At 57.7% G+C, this 19,075-nt stretch overlaps 1 protein-coding gene and 1 pseudogene across 2 annotated transcripts; one reads left to right on the plus strand and one right to left on the minus strand.

Annotated features, from left to right (window-relative positions):
• Window positions 1-385: 385 nt before the first annotated feature.
• Window positions 386-13,665, plus strand: NRTN (neurturin). Of its 2 annotated transcripts, none has more exons than XM_070415910.1 (3): window positions 386-776; window positions 10,207-10,382; window positions 13,100-13,665. In XM_070415910.1, the coding sequence occupies exons 2-3, from the start codon at window positions 10,214-10,216 to the stop codon at window positions 13,522-13,524; spliced, it is 594 nt and encodes a 197-aa protein (XP_070272011.1). In that variant the 5' UTR covers window positions 386-776; window positions 10,207-10,213; the 3' UTR covers window positions 13,525-13,665. The 2 variants fall into 2 exon arrangements, with proteins under 2 accessions (XP_070272011.1, XP_070272010.1); XM_070415909.1 differs by lacking the exon at window positions 386-776 and adding an exon at window positions 7,489-7,652.
• A 2,816-nt stretch (window positions 13,666-16,481) lies between these two features.
• LOC139011431 (3-galactosyl-N-acetylglucosaminide 4-alpha-L-fucosyltransferase FUT3-like) lies at window positions 16,482-17,750 on the minus strand (annotated as a pseudogene).
• Between the last annotated feature and the right edge of the window lie 1,325 nt (window positions 17,751-19,075).

Below are 19,075 nucleotides of genomic sequence, written 5' to 3' on the forward strand. Positions count from 1 at the left end.
GCTGTCTTGGGGAGAAACTTGGATCTCAGTTGTCTGGAATAGCTTACTGTCCGGACCGGGAGTCGGACAGCAGGGCCGGGTCCTCAGTGTAGGGGTGGGGAGCGCTGAGAGCGCGGGCACTGGCGTCGGGGCGCTGTGGCTTCCATCCCAGGAGGGGCCCTGGGGACCCCCTTTCCCACAGGAGCGCGGCGGGCTCTCCAGGGCCCAGGGCCATCGCCGTCTATGGGGGCGCTGTGGCCCGGCCCCCCTGCCACCTGCGCTCCTCGGGCCCCATCGGGCGGGGGCGGGGCGAGGGCGGCTCACGTCCCGGGAAACCCGAGCCACCGCCTTGGCCCCGCCCCCAGCCCCGCCTCCGGCCCCCGCGCCGGCCGAGCCGTCCGCGGCGGAGGTGGCGGGAGAGCGCGCCTTGGAGCGGCTCGGAGCGCCCGGGCCCCTCGTTCTGCCGCCCCGGAGCCCCGTGCCGCGCACCGAGGCCGCCCGCGCCGTCCGTGCGCCCTCCGCGTCCTCCGAGCCGCCCGCCGTCCAGGGCATCCCCGAGCCCCAGCCCCCGCCGAACCGGGATGGCCGCAGCCCGCGGCTGAGCGAGCCCGGAGGGGGGGCCCATGGACCGGCCCGCGCCGCGCCCCCCCCGCGGCCGCCCCCTCAGGCCCGGGCCCCCCCCAGCCGCCGCGGGCCCCGGCGGCCCGGATGGCGGTCGCGGCGGCAGGGGCAGGGGCCGGGGCCGGCGCGGGCGGCAGGCGCGGCCACCACTGACGGGTAGTCGGGCGCCCCAGCAGGTAAGCAAGGGCGAGCGGGGGACCAAAGTGGGGGGACGACCGGCTCCATATACGGGGGTCTGGGGGCTTCTAGGGCTCGGGGCAGACCAGTCGCTCCCCCCCTGGCGTTTGTGTGAGGATGGGGTCAAGGGGCAACAGGTCCGCGCGGGGAGGGCGATCTCAGCGCCTCTCAAGTCGGGACCTGGGAGGGGGCGGCTCCCTGTCCGACGGGCAGGCGCACCTCTGTCTCCTCCAGCCCCATGTGTGCGTCCGAGGGGAGTGGGCGCGGGGCCGCTGGAATGCCCTCCACAGCCCTTAGGAGAGCGAGTTCCAGACCCCCTTCTGCCTTTCGGTCCACAACGGGCGTGGGGGGCTCCCCGATCCCGCAGACCCTGGACAGGGGTTGCCGTCGCGGCCCAGCTGCGCTCAGAAGTAAACATCTGTCAGTGGCGCGTTCCAGCCGCCTGCCCCGCGCGCTGCCGCCGCCGCCGCCGGGGACACGGTGTCCTCCGGTGAGGGCCCGGCTCTCTTGGCTCCTGGAGCCACTTGTTCAGCCACAAGAGGGCGCGAAACCTTTTTTGGGGGGAGGGGGTGTCCTTCAGGGCAAAAACCGGATTTGAAGGAGAGGGGGCTGTACCTTGCTTTCTTGCTTTTTAAGAGACATTATCTTGTTCAGAAGAGTCTCAAAATTCTCCCAGGAGGAGCGGTTTGGGGGTTAGGATTCATCGGGCCGAGGGGGCTGCAGAGGGTGGGCAGATTTGGGGCGGGGCTAGAGGGGAAACCGGCCCGCCCAGAGGTTGGTCCCCACTGCCCCCTCCGCAGGAAGCCACAGCATGTCTGGCGGTGACACTGGCCCTGTTTAGCGGGCTTGTGGTTACCTGCAAGGCTGGGCCACCAGTCCAGATCCAGGGAGCAGGGCCAGGGGCCGGGAAGGGGGCATGGGAGGCTGGACTCCTGATGTTCCTCACTCCTGCCTGCCCGCCCGCCTGCCCTCTCCGGGCCCAACATCCTTCTCTGTGTTCCCGGACACTCTTTGTCTGTCTTTAAGTGCCCCAGTGGGGCGTGACTGGTCTAGGCTGATGGCAGTGGAGGGAAGACTCCCAACTCTATCAGCTTCTCCCCACCTTCAGCCCCTCGCCTTGGGGCCCTTCTCCCAACGCCCTTCACCCCAGGAATCCCGGTGATTGGAGTTCTGAAGCCACTCCTGGGCCCCCCAGCCTGCCCGCGGCCAATTGCAAAGAGCTGGCTCTAGGGGTTGCGGGGAAAGGAAACCAAGCATCCCCCCTCTGCCGCTGGGGAGTGTCTGAAATTCCACCATGAGCGCTTGTCCCTCAAGTTTCAGGCCCCGGTTTTCAGGGGCGGAGGGTGGGGAGCAGAGGATATGAAGCGTCTAAAGCAAGAGAAGGAACCAAACAGTCTGTAGCCCAGCCCTCTGGGTAAGACACAATCAAGAGACTGTTTCAACAAATGTTAGTTGGACAGAAATGGTACGGCTGCCTGTTTGGTAAAAGGGCTCCTTAGCTCTGTCCTTCAAGGGCAACACACTTAGACCAAGGGTAGTGCCCAAAGTGGGGAACAAAGACTCGATCTCAGCCAGGGAAGGCTTTCTAGAGGAGGAGCGCGAGCTAGGGCTGTGCCGGGTGAGTAGGAGTTTTCTAAGGTGAGAACACAAAGGGCATTCCAGGTGGCGGGAGCTATACGGCAACGATCTAGAGGCAGGAAAGAGCAGGCTGGTTGGCTGTGGCACATCCAGGGTGCCTGGGTGGATGTGGGAAGGAGAGACTCTGAAAGGCTGGCCGAGGGAGCACCGGGCTGGGGTGTTCAAAGGTGGATTACTGCAGGTGGGGGCTGGAAATACGGAGGAGAGAGGCACGGGGGCTTTAACACAGGTGGTACCAGTGGGCCAGCCTCTCTGCTGAGGGGCGGAGGGATTCTCTGCAGATGTATCTTTCCTGGTCTCCCAAGGTGGGCAGAGGAGCCCTGGGGCAGGAAGAAATTACAGAGAGGGCACCATTCGTGCCTAAGTAGCTTGGTGTGTTGGGGACCTGAGGCAACATTTGAACTTGGGGAGATGGAAGAAGTGACTCAGGTACCCCGATTCCCAGGAAAGTAGTGTTAGGGTTTGAGCTGTGCCTGGGGCCTGTGCCTCAGTTTCCAATTCTGTCTGTCGACCAGCTTTGTGTGATATCCTGGCCCCTCAGACAACCCACATCCCTCACACCACCCACTGGGCCCCAAGCCAGCTGCTCAGCTATGTGCTATGCCAGGCCTCATTAGGCTGATCCTGTTATCCTACCCTGGGGAGCCCCCTCCTGCCCGCCCCAGCTGCCTGCAGGGCCAGCCCCAGACCAGCCTCATATGGCCAAGGTGGGTGGGAACTTTATGGTCTAGCCACAGAGGGCTGGGCTAGAAATGGTAGGTCCGTGGATCGGAAAAGCTGTGGCCCCATGCCACACACACTCGCCAGCCCTGTCTCCCTGAGAACACAGCAGTGGGTGTAAGAAGAGGGCTCCAGACACAGTGGAGAATGGAGGACTGACCCTGTAGGCAGGTCAGAGGGCCCCTGTGCCCTCTCCTCGCTCATCTCCCCATACTGGCCCTGGTTCCATTGCTGCAGTGACACTGGTCACCTTGAGCAGGCACAGCCCTACCTCGGAGCCTTTGCTCCTCCCCTGGAATGCTCTCCCCAGATCTTCACTTGGTCCTAGCGCAGATGCTCCCTCCTCTGAGAAGCACTTCAACCTCGGAGCAGCCCTCCCACCGCTGGTCCTATTGCTTCACCTCGTTTTATTTGCTGCTGTTGTTGTACTGTCACCATCCAGATTACCATATATATTTCTTATTTAGCATCCGTTGTCCTGATTGGACAGCGAGTTGGCAAGGGTGGGGCCCAGGTTGGCCTTGGTCATCCTGAGTTCCCTGCCTGGCCCAGCATACAGTAGGGGCTCAATAAGTGTTTGCTGAGTTAATGTGTTAGGTGCAGAGCCCAGCCTGGCTGTCTGGGCTTTCTGCCATCTGGCCCTTTATTTACTTGCTAGTTCTGCTCTACTGTGTGTTTTTGAGGAAACCTCTTACTTCCCTGAAACTCAGCCCTATTTTCCCCCCAAAAGCAGAGCCTATCATATCCTCCCCATGTTCCCTCTCCCCCTCAGCATTACCCCTATTACCCAGAGCCCAGGGATGGTAGAGGCATCGAGAAAATGTCGGGAGACAGACCCAGGTTCAACCACAGCTCAACCACTTATTTGACCAAATCACTCTACCTCTCCAAGCCTCAGTTTCCCTGTGTGGAAAATGGGGCTAATAACAATTACAGCTTTTTCCAGGGACTGTGGGGAGAATTAAACATGTGGAAAGTCCTTAGCATAGTGCTTGGCTCTAAATAAATGAAATAGCCAACATTGCTGGGTGTTATTGTTGTTGGAGAGGCCATTATGGTACAGTGGTTAAGAATGTGGAGACTGGGGTGTTGGGGGTGGGGCTTTGAGGGATGAGTAGGAGTTTGCCCAACCACTAAGTTCAAATCTCACTTACACTCTGCTTGACCCTTAGCAAGTCATTTCACTTCTTTGGACCTCAGTTTCCCCTTCTACACAATGGGGGTAAAAGAGTTCATACCTTGCTACAAGTCATTACATATGAAGTGCTTACACCAGTAGTGTGGCTTGCTAGGGTTACCATTAGCTATTATTATTTTACTTCTGTTATTATCACAAAGCAACCAGCACAGTCCTCCCCAGAAGTCACTCTCTCTGTCCGCCTCTCAGCTACACTTTGGCCAAGACAAACCCAGAGCCCCTTAAGATAAGCTCAAGGGCTGACACTCTCTTCTCAGAGTAGCAGGGAGCCAACAATGGTGCTTGCAGTTGGGCAGCAGGAAGCTCATGGGGGAAGATGATGAGAGGCTACGCCCCCACCTCTGGCCAGGCCTGGAAGGGTCTGCTTGGGGTGTCTGTGAAAGTGCCAGCCATGAGGCTGGCCCCCGACCCCTGCAGACCCAGCATCGGAACCAGCTGTGCTAGCCAGATGTTCCTGGTTTACCCCCAGATGTGTGTTGCCAGCTCGAGGCTGCCCTGGCCTCCCCATCCCCACTATGGGGTGGGGCTGGGCCCTGGGGCCCTCTGAGGGAGGGGACACATTTTTGTGGGCTGCAGAATTTGTTTCTTGTTTTGCAGAACCGTTGAGTCTTGCCTTGAGAGAGGCCCAAGTTCCGCCTGTCATGGGGCCTCAGTTTCCCCATCAGTGGACCCCCAGGGGCCATCTGGGAGAAAGGAGACAAGCAGGGCTGTCCTAGGAACAGGCCCAGCTGCCAGCCCAGGAGCTGTTAGCACTGATGGGGGAAACAGAGGCATGGGCGTGCAAGCATGTGGGCCCAGCTGTTGCTGTCGGCTGGTTCTGCAGAACTTCCAGAACTTAAATGACCCTCCAGGTAGGGGAGGGTGTGCTGGGCAGTCTGTTGTATAGATGGGGAAACTGAGGCTCAGTCAGGAAGAGGCAGAGCAGGGATCCAAACCCGGCTGTCTGGAGTCCATGTGCTGCAGTATTCAGACGCACGCCCTTCCCCAGTGTGCGGGCTGCGCCCACATCTGCCCCTGTGACTTCACAGCGAGGCTCGCTCTGCCTGTGGACAATGACAGCCCTACTAGCCACCCCACTCAGCTCTCCCCTGGCATTCCTGTGGTGCTGGTGGCCCCTGTGGACACTTTCTGAAGATGGGGAAACTGAGTTACGATGGGACCAGGGACATGTTCAGAAGTGAGGTAGAAAGGAAGAAGGGCGCACATGGAGGGAGGTACCAAAAGCGTGGAGACTGAGGAGCTGCAGGCAGCTCATGCCTCTGTGAACAGAACTATTGAGATAACGCAACCCAAACTGCCCCTCGGAAACCCCTCCTCCAGGAAAGACAGGCATGGACATAGCTATGCTGCAGGGCTGACAAGAGGGATGGACCTGTGACCAGGGTGCCAAGATGGGGAGCAGAGAAGGCTCCTGGAGGAGGGGCTTTAGTAGCTAGGGCTTTAAGGATATGTAGGAGTTTGCCCAATGGGGACAAGCCTCAATGCCAGGCTTCCCCCAGACTAGAGGAGTGAGTGGATTGAGGGAGGGGTCACCTCTTGTCCTTCCTGTCCCTGGGTGCAAGCATGAAGCAGGTGCCTCCCTGAGGCCAGGAGCTCTGCAGGATGGAGGCTGTTAACCCTGGGAACAGGTAGGTCCCTGGAAAACTCTGAAAAGGCAGAGCCCCGGGGTGTTGCCTGGACACCAGGATAATGAGCAGCATTTCCTGGAACCACCAGGGAAGCTGCCAGAAACACCCACACACCCTCACCCTGATTGTCTGCTCCTTGGGTGATTAGAAGGACCTACCTGGTTGTGTGACTTTGGGCTATTCATCACCCCTCTCTGAGCCCCCACTCCCCTCCCTCCCCACCCAGCCCTGGGGATTCGGTGCCTCCAGCTAGAGGTGGAGGTCTAGGCTCGATCCCTCTTGCTGCAGTTCAGACTGGCCTGGCCCCCAAGAAGGGAGGGTAATCCCTTCCCTCCACAGTGAGGACTCTCCAGGATCTGGACATTGCCTGAGGGCTGGGAAGGGAACCGGCAGAGTGAGTGACACCTGTCTGGGCAGAGTGAGTGACACCTGTCTGGGCAGAGTGAGTGGCACCTGAGATGCTAGCAGGTGTGGACCTTGGCCAGGTACCAGTGGTTCTGGCAGGTCAGTTCTCTCCTGGGTCATTCTGCCTCCTCCACTGCCATGTGCCTCGCTCGCAGCCCACCGTGTGTGCTGTTCACTATTCCCCTGGGATCTTTGCAGTTAAGGACCCAAGAGCACGGAGGGCGTGTTCATGTGTGTGTCCCTGTGTATGTGAGCATGTAGCCGGAATGCAGAACATGGTTGTGCTCAAGTGTGATCATGTTCGAATGCCATGTAAAATGCCCACGTGTGAAGTGCATGAGTGTGAAACATGCTAGCATGTGCATGTGGTAGTGTGCAAACGTCATAATGCACGAGTCTAAAAATGCCCAGGTGTGTGTGTGAAACATTAGTGTGAGTGTGAAACATTAGAGTGTGAGTGTGGTAATGCTTAAGTGTATGTGTGTGATCATGTTCAAGTATGTGGGTGTGAAAACGTGTGTGACTGTTGGAAGATTAAGGGTAAACACACCCAAGAATGTGATAATGTTTGAGCAGGAATATGAAAATACCCTAGTGTGTGAGTGTGGTAGTGTTTGGGTGTAAGTGTGAGAACTCTTAAATGTGTGTGTGACAGTGCTCAAGTGTGTGAATGTGAGGGTTTCAATGTGTGTGAAAATGTCCAAATGCATGGTTGTGAGTATGAAAACACTGAGTGTGTAGATGGGAGAGTGTCTGAGTGTGTGAAAACATCCATGTGTGAGTGGGATACAGTGTGTGCAAGAGTAAGAATGCTGAGTGTGTGAGGGCACCCACCTCCCCAGATCTCCAGGCCTCCATTACACAAGCACACCTGGCCCCTCCCCTGTGCCCTCCACCACACCCACATCACCCCCTCCCTGTCAGGTCCCTGCCAGAGACAAACCAGTTGGGTGACCCCTTACAGAAAGATCCATTGTTAACCGATGCTTATCAGCTGGCTTGCTGGACCCCCTCCATTGTCAACCCCCCCTGCTTTCCTGTCCCCCATCAGAGCTCTGGTGGGGTCTAGTGTTTCAAGGCCACGGGGAGGAGGGTGGGAGGGAGGGGGACTCCTGTGGCCAGGCCATCTCTTGGCTGGTGTTTCCTCCATCCTCCAGCCCCCACTGAAGCCCTTAGCAGAGACAGAGGACCATGGCCTGGCGCTGTGCCCCGCCTTGTTCCAGCCTAACAGGGAAACGGAGGCACACTATTCCAAGACTGGGTGTGAGAGCAAGCAGGAAGTTGGGGTAAGAGAAAGCCATGCCCATTGGAGGACTTTTTTTTTTAACCCTCTCCCAAGGATATATTTTTTTCCCATTGATTTTTAGAGAGAGTGGAAGAGAGAGGGAAAAACAGAGAGAAACATTGATGTGAGAGAAACACATCGATTGGTTGCCTCTTGCATGTGTCCGTCCAGGGCCAGAGCCGGGGAAGAGCCTACAACCATGGTACATGCCCTTGATCGGAATTGAACCCGACACCCTTCAGTCCACAGGCCAATGCTCTATCCACCCGGAGGTCTTCAGCCTGGGTGGGTTTCCCTGCTGTCTCCCCCTACCAACTCTGTGACCTTGGGTAAGTCACGTGACTACTCTAGGCCTCAGTTTTCCCATCTGTGAAATGGGGATAAAGACTCTTTGTGAGGTTGAAGTGACTTAATATGCATTGATTGTAGAACAGGATCTGGCATAAAAGGGGGTGGTTTGGGCACTTGACAAATGGGCTGACCTCTATTTGCTGCACAACCTTGAGAATGAAATATTTCTCTGCAGCCCACAAATTCCCTCGGGATCTACCCTGTCACACCCGCCCCCCCCGCCCCCCCCCCCATTCTGCTACAGCCACAGGGGGCCCTCTCCTGTTCCTTCAATGAGCCAGGCCTGGCCCTGCCCCAGGGCCTTTGCAGGTGGTGTGCCCTCTGGTATCCAGGTTTGTTATATGCCCCCCTGTCTAGGAGCTCATTCTCTACCACCACCATCAAGAGTAATAAAAATTGTGATATAAAATAGTGGCAAGCCCTTGGGGTGACTCCACGACATTTGCTCCCAAGCCCAGCTCAGCCCATGTCATGTGTGTTGTGTCTGCCTTCGAATTTCAGGTCCTTTTCTAGCGAAATGCCTTTGAACAAGCCCCTGTTTTGTGCTTCAGTTTCCTCAGCTGCAAAATGGAGATAACAGTGCCTCTCTCGTGGGCTCAGCGCCCAGTTTGGTATAGAGCAGGAGCTTAGTAAATGCCCACTGTTACTGTCCAGTGGGTGTAGGTCCTGTGCCTGTGCATCCATGCGAAGGGGGAGAGCTCTTTGCTCTGCCTAATCCAGTGGTTCTCAACCTTCCTAATGCCGCGACCCTTTAATACAGCTCCTCATGTTGTGGTGACCCCCAACCATAAAATTATTTTCGTTGCTACTTCATAACTGTAATTTTGTTATGAATCAGGATGTACTTTCATTGTTACAAATTGAACATAATTAAAGCATAGTGATTAATCACAAAAACAATATGTAATTATATATGTGTTTTCCGATGGTCTTGGGCGACCCCTGTGAAAGGGTCGTTTGACCCCCAAAGGGGTCGCGACCCACAGGTTGAGAACCGCTGGCCTAACCCAAGCACGGCCAGGCCCACGCAAATCACATGCAAATGAAATACAAACAATACACAAATGAAATGCATATTGCCTGCAAATTGCTCTCACCTGGGTGAGCAGCCTGCGCTCTGAGGTGTGCGCTTGGGGGCGCCCGGCACCCCACGGCCGAGCCCAGGCGCTGACCCGCGTCCAGCCCGGCTTTCAGTGCTCTGTGTAAATGTTTACACCGGGCCTGTTGCCAGACCCCGTGCGGGGCCGGCACAGGCAGCCGGGTGGGGGAATGTAAACGCAGGCTTGGGGCCACCAGGCAGCAGGGAGCTGCTCAGACATGGCTGAGGGGGATAGGGGTGTAAGAGGGTTATTAAACACCTACTGTATGCACTAAGCCCGAAGTTCCCGGTAGTCACAGCACCGAGTAATGGGTTTCTAATGGGGGATGCTTAGGGCTTGGGGTGTGGGGTGCAGTCAGGGAAGGCTTCCTGGAGGAGGCACCGGTCCAAGCTGAGACTGAAAGGAATGAGAGGGCAGGGGAGAGAAAGTGTTCTGGGTGGAAGGACTGGCTTGTGCAATAGCCTGGAAATGGGTGGAGAACAGCTTTGGTTCATTGCAGCCCCTTTCTGGGCATCAGTTTATCTGTCTGGAGGGTAAACCCAGGCTCTGAAAGGACAGCAAGTCACATATGTAGGAACCAAGTGTCAACCCCATGGTTTCTGCCCCCAGACTGTACGCTAATGCCAGGTCTCCTGGCCACTCTTGTCCCACAATGCCCCCCGTTGGGAATGCTTCATCTTTCAATCTTTCCCTAAACACTGGGCTCCAGCTACCCCAACCTCTTGGCTGGATTGGCCCAGCTTGGTTCAGCCTCAGTTCCTTTGCACTGGCCGTTCCTCCTGCCTGAGATGCCACTCCCTTCTGCCTGGCCAACTCCTACTTTTGTTCAAATCTCAACTTTCCTCAACCCTCCAGAAAGCACTCTGCCCCCAGATGGGGTGGTCCCCTGACACCCCTGGCACAGCACCCACACCCTCCTTAGCAGCAGTTTTTCACAACCATGTTCTGTGGTTCCTTGCTGAATCATGTCTGTTATCATTCAGCATTAAGCAGTAGTGGTTCAAAATCATGGACCCACTGTGTCCCCAGTGCCTGGCCAGTGCGCTGTACCTGTGTGTTGCCTGGCAGACTGAGGCCGTTTGGCTGACCCTCCCGTGCCCGCAGGCCGAGGATGCAGCGCTGGAAGGCAGCAGCCTTGGCCTCGGTGCTCTGCAGCTCTGTGCTCTCCATCTGGATGTGTCGGGACGGCCTGCTCCTCAGCCACCGCCTCGGACCCGCATTGGCCCCGCTGCGCCGGCCACCTCGAACCCTGGACGCCCGGATCGCCCGCCTGGCCCAGTGTAAGCCCTTCCCCCGACACAGGGACGGCCATACTGGTGGAATGTCAGGCAGTGGAACCAGGCCACAGAAGCTTTTTTAAAGATGGGGTGGAGGGAGGATGCAAATCCCCCAATGGCAGGGTGTGTGTGGGGGCGTGGCTCCTGGGAACTGGGGTCTCTCGGCTTAGCTGTCACAAGGAATTAGACTCAGTCCCTCAGGGGCCAGGGGGCCAGATGGAGATTAGACCTAGGAACTCTGGCAGGGTGGCCCCACCCGCTGCACAGCGGGGAGCGGGAGGGGGAGGCTGGACGCAAGGCCCCAGTGACCTGTATGTGTTGATAGGGAACAAGAACGGGGGAGACAGAGAGAGACCTAGACATGGGGAAAGAGACAGATATAGAGATGACAGAGAGACAAAGGTGGGAGAGAGACGTGGAAAAGGCAGTGCGGTCGAGAAGTGAAACTCCCACCTGGGGAGAATGGCCACCTGGCCCAACTCCTCACTTGACCCTCGTGCCTGCCTCCTGCAAGTTCTGCATGGGCCCCAACCTTGTGTGTGCACACATGACCACGCAGCGTGGTGTAGGCACAGGCCCGGCGCATGCCTGGCGCCTGCGGGTGGGGGTTGCGGGTGGAGGCTGCATGCACGCCCGCCCTGCCAGGCCTCACAGTCCTTCTTTCTTGTCCTCACAATAGACAAGGGCGGCCTCCGGCACAGACTGCACTTCCGTTCCCAACACTTGCCCTTGTAGGCCGCAAAGCCCTTCCCAGGACACTGGGTTCCAGAGACCTGGGTGGGCCCCCAAAAGCTAGCGTTCCAAGACCTGGGGACAAAGCACCAATGGTGGAATCCACTGAGAAGAGTCTCAGCCCATGGGCGGGTGCCTGCCGGTCCTGTGTCCTGTCCCTGGGCCCAGCTGTACTGGGGGAAGGGAGTGGCTGTTGATCCCCTCAAGGTCCTGGGACGAATGTGCTGATGGTGGAATTTCAGGCTGGAGGAATGAGGAGCAGATCTCATCTCTTTGTGTTCCAGACCCTGTGCACGTGGCCTGGCCTGCTGGAGGGATGCAGGGACAGATATACTAAAAGATTATTCATTGTTTATTTGAAATTCAGATTTAACTGGGCATCTGTATTTCACCTGGCAACCCCCCAAACAACTCTCTAGAAGCACACCTAAGTGGAGGAGTTTTAGGCACCAGAAGTGAGTCGGGCTCAAATCTAACCCCAGAGCAGACAGTGCTGGCTAACCCAGACTGGCCCTGGGCTGCAAGAACTCGGAAAAGGCTGCTCCTTCATCCCCCACTTCCCACCCTCCCAGCCACAGCCACAGTGAGGACTCTGCGAGCCACACTGGACAGACAGGGATACTGGCAGAGGAGGGCCAGCACCTACCTGGAGTTGAACAAGAAGAGTGGCAGAGCTAGGCTCAGAGCCTGGGCTTGTCTGCTTTCCGAGGCCTGCTGTGGAAACAGACACTCTCAGGGCAGCAGACAGTCCCTCCCCCTCAGGCTTCCCAGTAAGATACTTCTTTTGACAGCCAGGTGTGCCAGCCTTGGGGGCAGGTCCCGGCTAAACTCAGGATTTCCCCTCCCAAACTGTGACTGCAACCTGTCAGGCTGGGCGCCTCCTGCCAGCCATTCCAAAGTCTGCACTTCTTTCCTGGGGCTGCCGAGCACAACAGATCCTCGAATAAAGTCATTTCCTTGAACCTAGTTTTGTTCCAATGATGAGATGCCGTAAGAATGTTTATATTAATTAGCCGTTGGTAAAATGGGTTTCGTTCCTTGTCATTTCGCCTGAGTTCCAAGAACCTACCGGTGATGTTAAGTAAGGACTTACTGTCCTGGAGCAGGGCCGGCCTCTTGGGAAATAAATTTAGGCTATGGGATCCTGGAATTCTGTGACTCTGGGCACCTCCCGAGGGCAGCTGTGGGAGGAGAGGGCTGAACTTGGGCCAAACTTGGGTACTCGATGGAGGCAGGAAAAATGCTGTCCAGGTTCCTCTCTCACTGCCACCTGCTAGTGGGTGGCCTTGGCCCAGTCTCTGCTATTCTGGGTACCCAGTTTCCTTACCTATAACATGGGAGTGGTCCTGACAATAGCTGCTGCCACCCATGGGGTGGGGTCCCCACACAGGCCTCAGTGCCTGCTACTCCTCTGTGTGTTCTGAGAAGCCCAAACACCCGATTTGGGTTTCTGTATAGGGAAACTGAGTCCCACTGCACAGTAGAGCAACAGGTACGGGGTGGGGGGTTGTGAGCAGCCCAAGGGCTCCCAGAAGATGTTGGGGCCTTGAGTAGGGACCCCAGAGAGTGAGGGAGAGACCCATACAGCTCAGCTAAAGGGTGGGGAGTTGGGGGGGAGGAGCCTAACATAGGGATGGGATCCACAGTGTTGGGGGCGGGGCTGAGACACCCAGATGAGCTCAGCTCAGGGGGCCAGGCTGGAAAGTGGTCCAGGGAACGCAGAAAGGGTTAGCCAGGCTCTGAGCAGCTCAACATAGGGCAGGGTCCAAAGAGAGATGCTGGTAACCTTGGGGGCCCAGCGTAGGGGTCTGCATACGGACCCCTCCAACACCTTCCAGCGAGGGCGCGGGGGTGCATGGGCAGGAATTGGGAAATGCGCTAGCGCCCCAACGCCCCCACAAGGGTCATTTTTGCAGGGAAGAGCGAGGGTAGAGGACTCCCTCCCACCCACCCACTGACTCCCATCCCTTCTCTCCCTCCCCTCGCAGACCGTGCACTACTGCAGGGCGCCCCGGACGCCGTGGAACTGCGCGAGCTGACGCCCTGGGCAGGGCGGTCCCCAAGTGTGCGCCGTCGGACTGGGCCCCGGCGGCGGCGCGCGCGTGCGCGGTCGGGGACGCGACCATGCGGACTGCGCGAGCTCGAGGTGCGCGTGAGCGAGTTGGGCCTGGGCTACACGTCCGAAGAGACGGTGCTGTTCCGCTACTGCGCAGGCGCGTGCGAGGCGGCCACGCGCGTCTACGACCTGGGCCTGCGGCGCCTGCGCCAGCGGCGGCGCGTGCGGCGGGAGAGGATTCGCGCGCAGCCCTGCTGCCGCCCGACGGCCTACGAGGACGAAGTGTCTTTTCTGGACACGAACAGCCGCTACCACACGGTGCACGAGCTGTCGGCGCGCGAGTGCGCCTGCGTGTGACCCTACCTCACCGGTCCCGGCCGGACAGCACCCACCGTTCCAGCTGTCAAACCCCGCGACAGACTGCCCATGCGCAGAAGATGCCGTCGAGGTTTCGGGACTCTCGCGATAACTGTACAGAGATAAAGTGTGGAAAGTCGATGCGGGTCTTGATTGTGCGCCCCGAGGGTGTCCGCCTCCGGGAGGGGCAGGAGGACGTGTGAGGAAGTGGCCCCCTCTCCCCGGGGAAAAGGGGGATGGGCGCGGGTGTCACCTGCATGGTGGGGAGAAAGGAAAGATTCAAAGAGGGCCCTGTTTCCGGAGTGCAAGTGGGGAAATGGGGTTAATGGGGGCTATGTCGGCGGGGACTGCCCTGCCACCTCCCTGCAGGCCCCTGGGCTCCTCCCCAGCATGATGTGCTTCTGGGGAGGGAGAAGGATCACCATGTAGAAGAGGAGACAGGTCAGCTGGACGCAGTGATCCCAACGTGTCCCCATTCCCACCTCCACACCACGCGCTTCTGGGAGGGAACGGGAGCAGTGAAGTCGGTGGAGGAGGGCGGAGTCACTCTGCAGAGGGGAGGCTGAGGTCCAGGTGGACCGGGCCTCCCTCACCCCGACAGGCATCCTCAGGCTGGGTCAGCCCCCACGAGTGAACTGAAGCCACTATCTCCTTTTACCAGCTAAAAATACACACGCGCTGCCCATCTCCCTGCGGGGATCGCTCTGGGGAGGGCGCCAGCCCCATCCACCCCCAAACTGGCGCCTGTTGGGGCAGAGCTGGTCCCGAGGGATCGAGGTCCTGGCCCATAAAAACCCTGGCCCGAGCTCGAGGGGGGATTTATGAGGAGCCCCCGTGGAGGATGGAAAAAGCACTGGGCGGTGTTTAGATTTGCCTGCAGTGTCACCTTGACGTTTGGCAGGCCGAGGAAGGGCACAGGGTTTTGAATTCCCAGAGCTGGGGGAGGGATCCGTGGGTCCCATGGTCTGAAGAGGGACGGGTGAGGGGGTAGGTGCTGCAAGAAGAGGGCTGGCGCCCAAAAGACCAGAGGGTGTGGACTCTTCCCCTCCAGCCCCTCAGGCTGGGGGCTCCCAAGGGAACATCCCCTTCCCCCCCTTTGCTGTTTCCCTAGACGGGCCCCCTCCCTTCCCTCCTGCACATCTGAGTTCAGGACCACCCTCTAACCACCACATCCATCCCAGACCCAATCCATGTCCAGAAGCTGGAGGGCTCGAATCAGAATCTGCCCCAAGAAGGATCACCTAGTCAGGCAGGCACCTCCCCCAGCTCCCTGCTCCCCAGGGTTCTGGTTGCAACTAGAGAAACTTGAGGCAGCTAACGGGCAGGACTTACATGGAGCTCCAAAAGCATGGCTGGCAGCCAGGCCCCACCCAGCCAGTGGGTGGTCTGTTTGGAAGGCAATTTCAGGATGGAGGCTGGCTGGGGCCCTCGCCTGCCCCCGCAGTATTCTGACTCTGAGGTTTGGGGTGGTGTATTTCTCCACTGTTTGGGCTGACTCAGCCCAGTGTGGCAGAGTCTGGGGTTCCCAGACACTGCAGAAGCCGAGCCTCAGTTTCCCCATTGTAGATGGCTCTGAGCTCCAAAGAGGGACGTTGCTGCGCTCAGGACATACAGCAGGCTTTGGAGCCTGGGTTGTGGCTGCCTCAGGGTGTGTGTGTATACGCGCGTGCGCACGCACACACACACACACACACACACACACACACACACACACTCCCCCAGCCTCCAGGGACCTCAGCCTCCCGTCTCCCACCCAGACCCAGCATCCCAACCACAGAGCTCTGGCTTAGCCCGCCAAATAATTGAAATGTAAGCAGAGCTGCCCCCACAGACCCCTGGGCAGGGGTTCTCAACTCATGTCACACACACACACACACACACACACACACACGGCGCAGAGATTGCCACCCACATGGGGCTTAGCAGACAGGATCACACGTAGACCCACAGCCCACATGCTTACACACTCAGTTGTCATTCACACTCAGAACTGCACACTCAGAGAGGGGCACCCTCAAGGTCACCACTCATTCGAAAATAAAAGGACACAAGCCCTAGCCAGTTTGGCTCAGTGGATAGAGTGTCAGACTGAAGGGTCCCGGGTTCAATTCTGGTCAAGGGCATGTACCTTAGTTGCAGGTTCCCTGACCTGGTCGGGGTGCATGCAGGAGGCAACCAATTGATGTCTCTCTCACATCAATGTTTCTGTCTCTCCCTCTCCCTTCCACTCTTTCTAAAAAACATCAATGGAAAAATATCCTCTGGTGAGGATTAACAACAACAAAAAAGAGACCCAGGATCACACATTCTGCCTGCGTGCTCACGTGTCACACTCTTCTCCCCGCTCTCCTTTGAGGGCTGGGCCCTGCCCTTGTGCCAGCCCTGCCCACACTAACCCCAAGACAGCCTGGCCCCCGCTTTCCAGTCCCTCTGGGCCTTCCTCTCCCCACTCTGCCTGAAGGGCTTGCTCTCAATGGGTTTTACACCTCTTGACATTTGTAGCCGACCATTCTGGGTCTGGGAGCCATGCAGGCTGCTGAGCAGCATTCCTGACTCCTACCCACTCGATGCTATCAGCCCACCCCAAGTCTTGACAGCTACAAATGTCTCCAGACGTTGCCGAGTGTGGTGGTGGTGGTGGTGGTGGGGGGGGGCGGGCAGAGTCGCCCTGGGGTGAGAACCGCTGTTCTGGAATAGGGGAGGACACATCAGTTTTTATCAGAACGTTCCCATCTGGAAAATAGTACCAATATTGCCCGCCTGCCCTCCTGCCTGCCCCACAGGCAGGTACCCAGCTGCAAGCAGACCCAGCAGGGCCACGGCAGTGAGCGCCTTGGTAGGTGAAGTCTGCAGAAGCCAACATTTCCAGCAGCTGAGGCCCCTGGCAGGTTAAGGCCCCGGAGCCCAGATTCTTGGCAGCAGAGGTGCCCAGTAGGTGAAGTCCCAGGTAAGTGAGATCAACAACCACGGTCTCCAGGAGGTGAGATTCCTGGGAGGTGAGGGCCCCAGCACGTGATACTCCCTCTCTGCATCCCCAGTGGGTGAGGCCCCTGTCGGGTGAGGTTCCTTAAAGCAGAAGCGCTGGCACGTGAGGCCCCAGGCTGGTCGGCCCATGTGAACCAAGAAGCGATGCTGGTCACTGTCTGGTAGGTGGGCTCCTGCTACAGCTGCCAGCAGGCCTTGCACAACATCAGGGCCCAGCTGAAGGATCGAGGCTGCAGCATCTCCCGCCAGTGGAAGTAGCTCAGGGAGCCGACGTGGTCTTTGTCCAGGGCCAGCAGGTCCTGGGCCAGCTCCTTGGGGCTCTGGAAGTTGTCCATGTGGACGAAGGTGGTGGGCGGCGGGAATTGTCCGCGGTTCCTCCTGCTGGGGCAAAACGCCATGGGCATGGTCCAGGCCGGCAGCACATGCTTCCCCAGCTTCTCTGTGATGTAGTTGGGGTGCAAGTTCTGCAAAGCCAGGTCACACTTGTACTGGGACAGGCACTAGGTCGTGAATGCCTGTGGCAGTAGCTTGTGGGAGCGCCCATCCACATCCACTTTGAGATGAATTTAAAGCATCTGGTTGAATCCTTCCTCCGGTCAGACACTACCCAGGCCACCAGCTCGGTCTTAGCTGAGAGGTTGACCAGTGCGTTGGCCGGCTGGCCAGGCCATGGCTCCAGCCAGCCATACCACCCGAAGATGTCCGAGTCTCTGCAGCAGGACATGGGAGACTGAAGTACCCATTCAGGGCCCTCAGTTGTGGGCAGTGGCCAGGCAGTTTCATGTTAAACCAGACACAGCACTGGCTGGTCGGCCTCAGGGAAGGAGGAAGCTGGACCTGCAGTCAGCAGCTAACCTCTAGGATGCACGAGGGCCGCGCCCACCTGAGGGTACATGCTGCGGTTGGTGGCCGAGTGGCAGTTAGCTATGCCAGGCCACAGCTCTGAGCAGTGGGGTGCTGAATGTCCATGTCCACAGCAGGAGAAGCAGGAGTGGGTGGGTGGGGGGCTCCCCCAAGGTGGCCTGGGTGCCCCCCCCCGCCCCCCCCCGCCAAGAGGATACTGGCCCTGCCCACCCATTAGGAGCTGTGGTGAGAGAGTCCATTGTCGACTCAGGGGACCACATGGGCTCGGGGGACACACACAGGTAGGAGAAGCACAAGGCCAAAAGCAGCTGTAACAGCCCCCCAGGGAGCTAATGGTGCCAGGGACATCGTGTCTTGGCCCAGTCGAGCGGATCCATGGGTCAGAGCAGCTGGGAGGAGGGAGAGTGGAGACAGTATCACTGATAAAAATAACCCATGCCGAGGGGGCACACGTGGGCCACCAAGGTTAATATCCCCGAGTCCTGAGGTAGGCACCGGTATGACTCCTGTTTTACAGATGAGAAAACTGAGGCCAGTGATGCAGAGTGAGGAAGTGGCGGAGCTGGAATTCCAACGAAGACCGTCTGACCCGAGTCCACTTTCTCCTGGCACTTAGGCAACATGACGGTTTCTCTACCCGGGGAGGGTCCCCAGGGAAGGTGGGATAGGTCCCAAAGCTCTCAGGTCCCACCTTGACCCTGCCCTTTCTCGACTTTCCCAGACTCTTCTCTGATCTGGAGAAGACAGAGTTGGTTACAAGAGACTTAAATCTGGGGCTCTGTCGGAGAGGGACACAGTGGGATTGGGTTTGAAGGTTAAGTAAGAACTCACCAGGTAGAGTAGGAGCAGGGGAAGAGTGTTCCTGGCAGAAGGAACAACCAATGCAAAGGCCTGGAGGTGAAAGAGAGCCTGGCCTGTTTGCAGGGAGAGCAAAGAAAGTGCTTAGAGATGCCAGTGTGAACTTGATTTTATATTCACTTGGTGTTTCACAGTCACTAAGGGCTCAAAAATAGCTCCTCTGGGCCTGTCCTGGCTAATTCCCTCCAATCCCAGTCCTTCCTGTCCCCAGGAGTGGTCATGAAGTCATCCCAGGACCACAACCACTAGAGAGGAAATCTACGACCTTGGGTCTGCAGCCCTGGAGCTGCCCATTTCACAGGTGAGAAAACTGAGGCCCAGAGAGACACATCTGTCTATTGCCTGAGTACACACAGCTAGAGCCATTATGATCAAGAACCTCAACTCTCCCCTCTGAATGTAACCCTAAACTTCTCTCCCACTTAGTCAGTGGAGCTCAAATCTACAGCTTGGCACTGTCTGATAGAACTTTCTGTGATCAGGGAATTGTTCTACCTCACACCATCCCATTCACTGGCCACTAGCCCAGTATGGCTACTGAGCCCTTGAAATGTGGCTGTGGTGTCCCAGGAATGGAGTTAATGCTCATTTACATTTAAAAACAGATATTCTTTTCTGTAAATTGAAAACAACTTCAAATAAAGAGTAAAAACAACCAAAAATAATGTCTGGTTCCCAATTCAATGATTGGAAAATATGTAAGAACATTTGGAACACCCAGGATGTGAAAATCTACTTTATGGAGTCTAAGTACAGATCAAGTATCTAAAATGAAAAGTGGGTGTCAGCATTAGGTGAGCTGCCATAAAATACACATCGGATTTCCAAGACTTAGGATGAAAAC

Source organism: Myotis yumanensis, unplaced genomic scaffold (assembly GCF_028538775.1).
Source record: "Myotis yumanensis isolate MYYU_CA2020_CCGP unplaced genomic scaffold, mMyoYum1.0.hap1 SCAF_5, whole genome shotgun sequence".
NCBI classification, from domain to species: Eukaryota; Metazoa; Chordata; class Mammalia; order Chiroptera; family Vespertilionidae; genus Myotis; species Myotis yumanensis.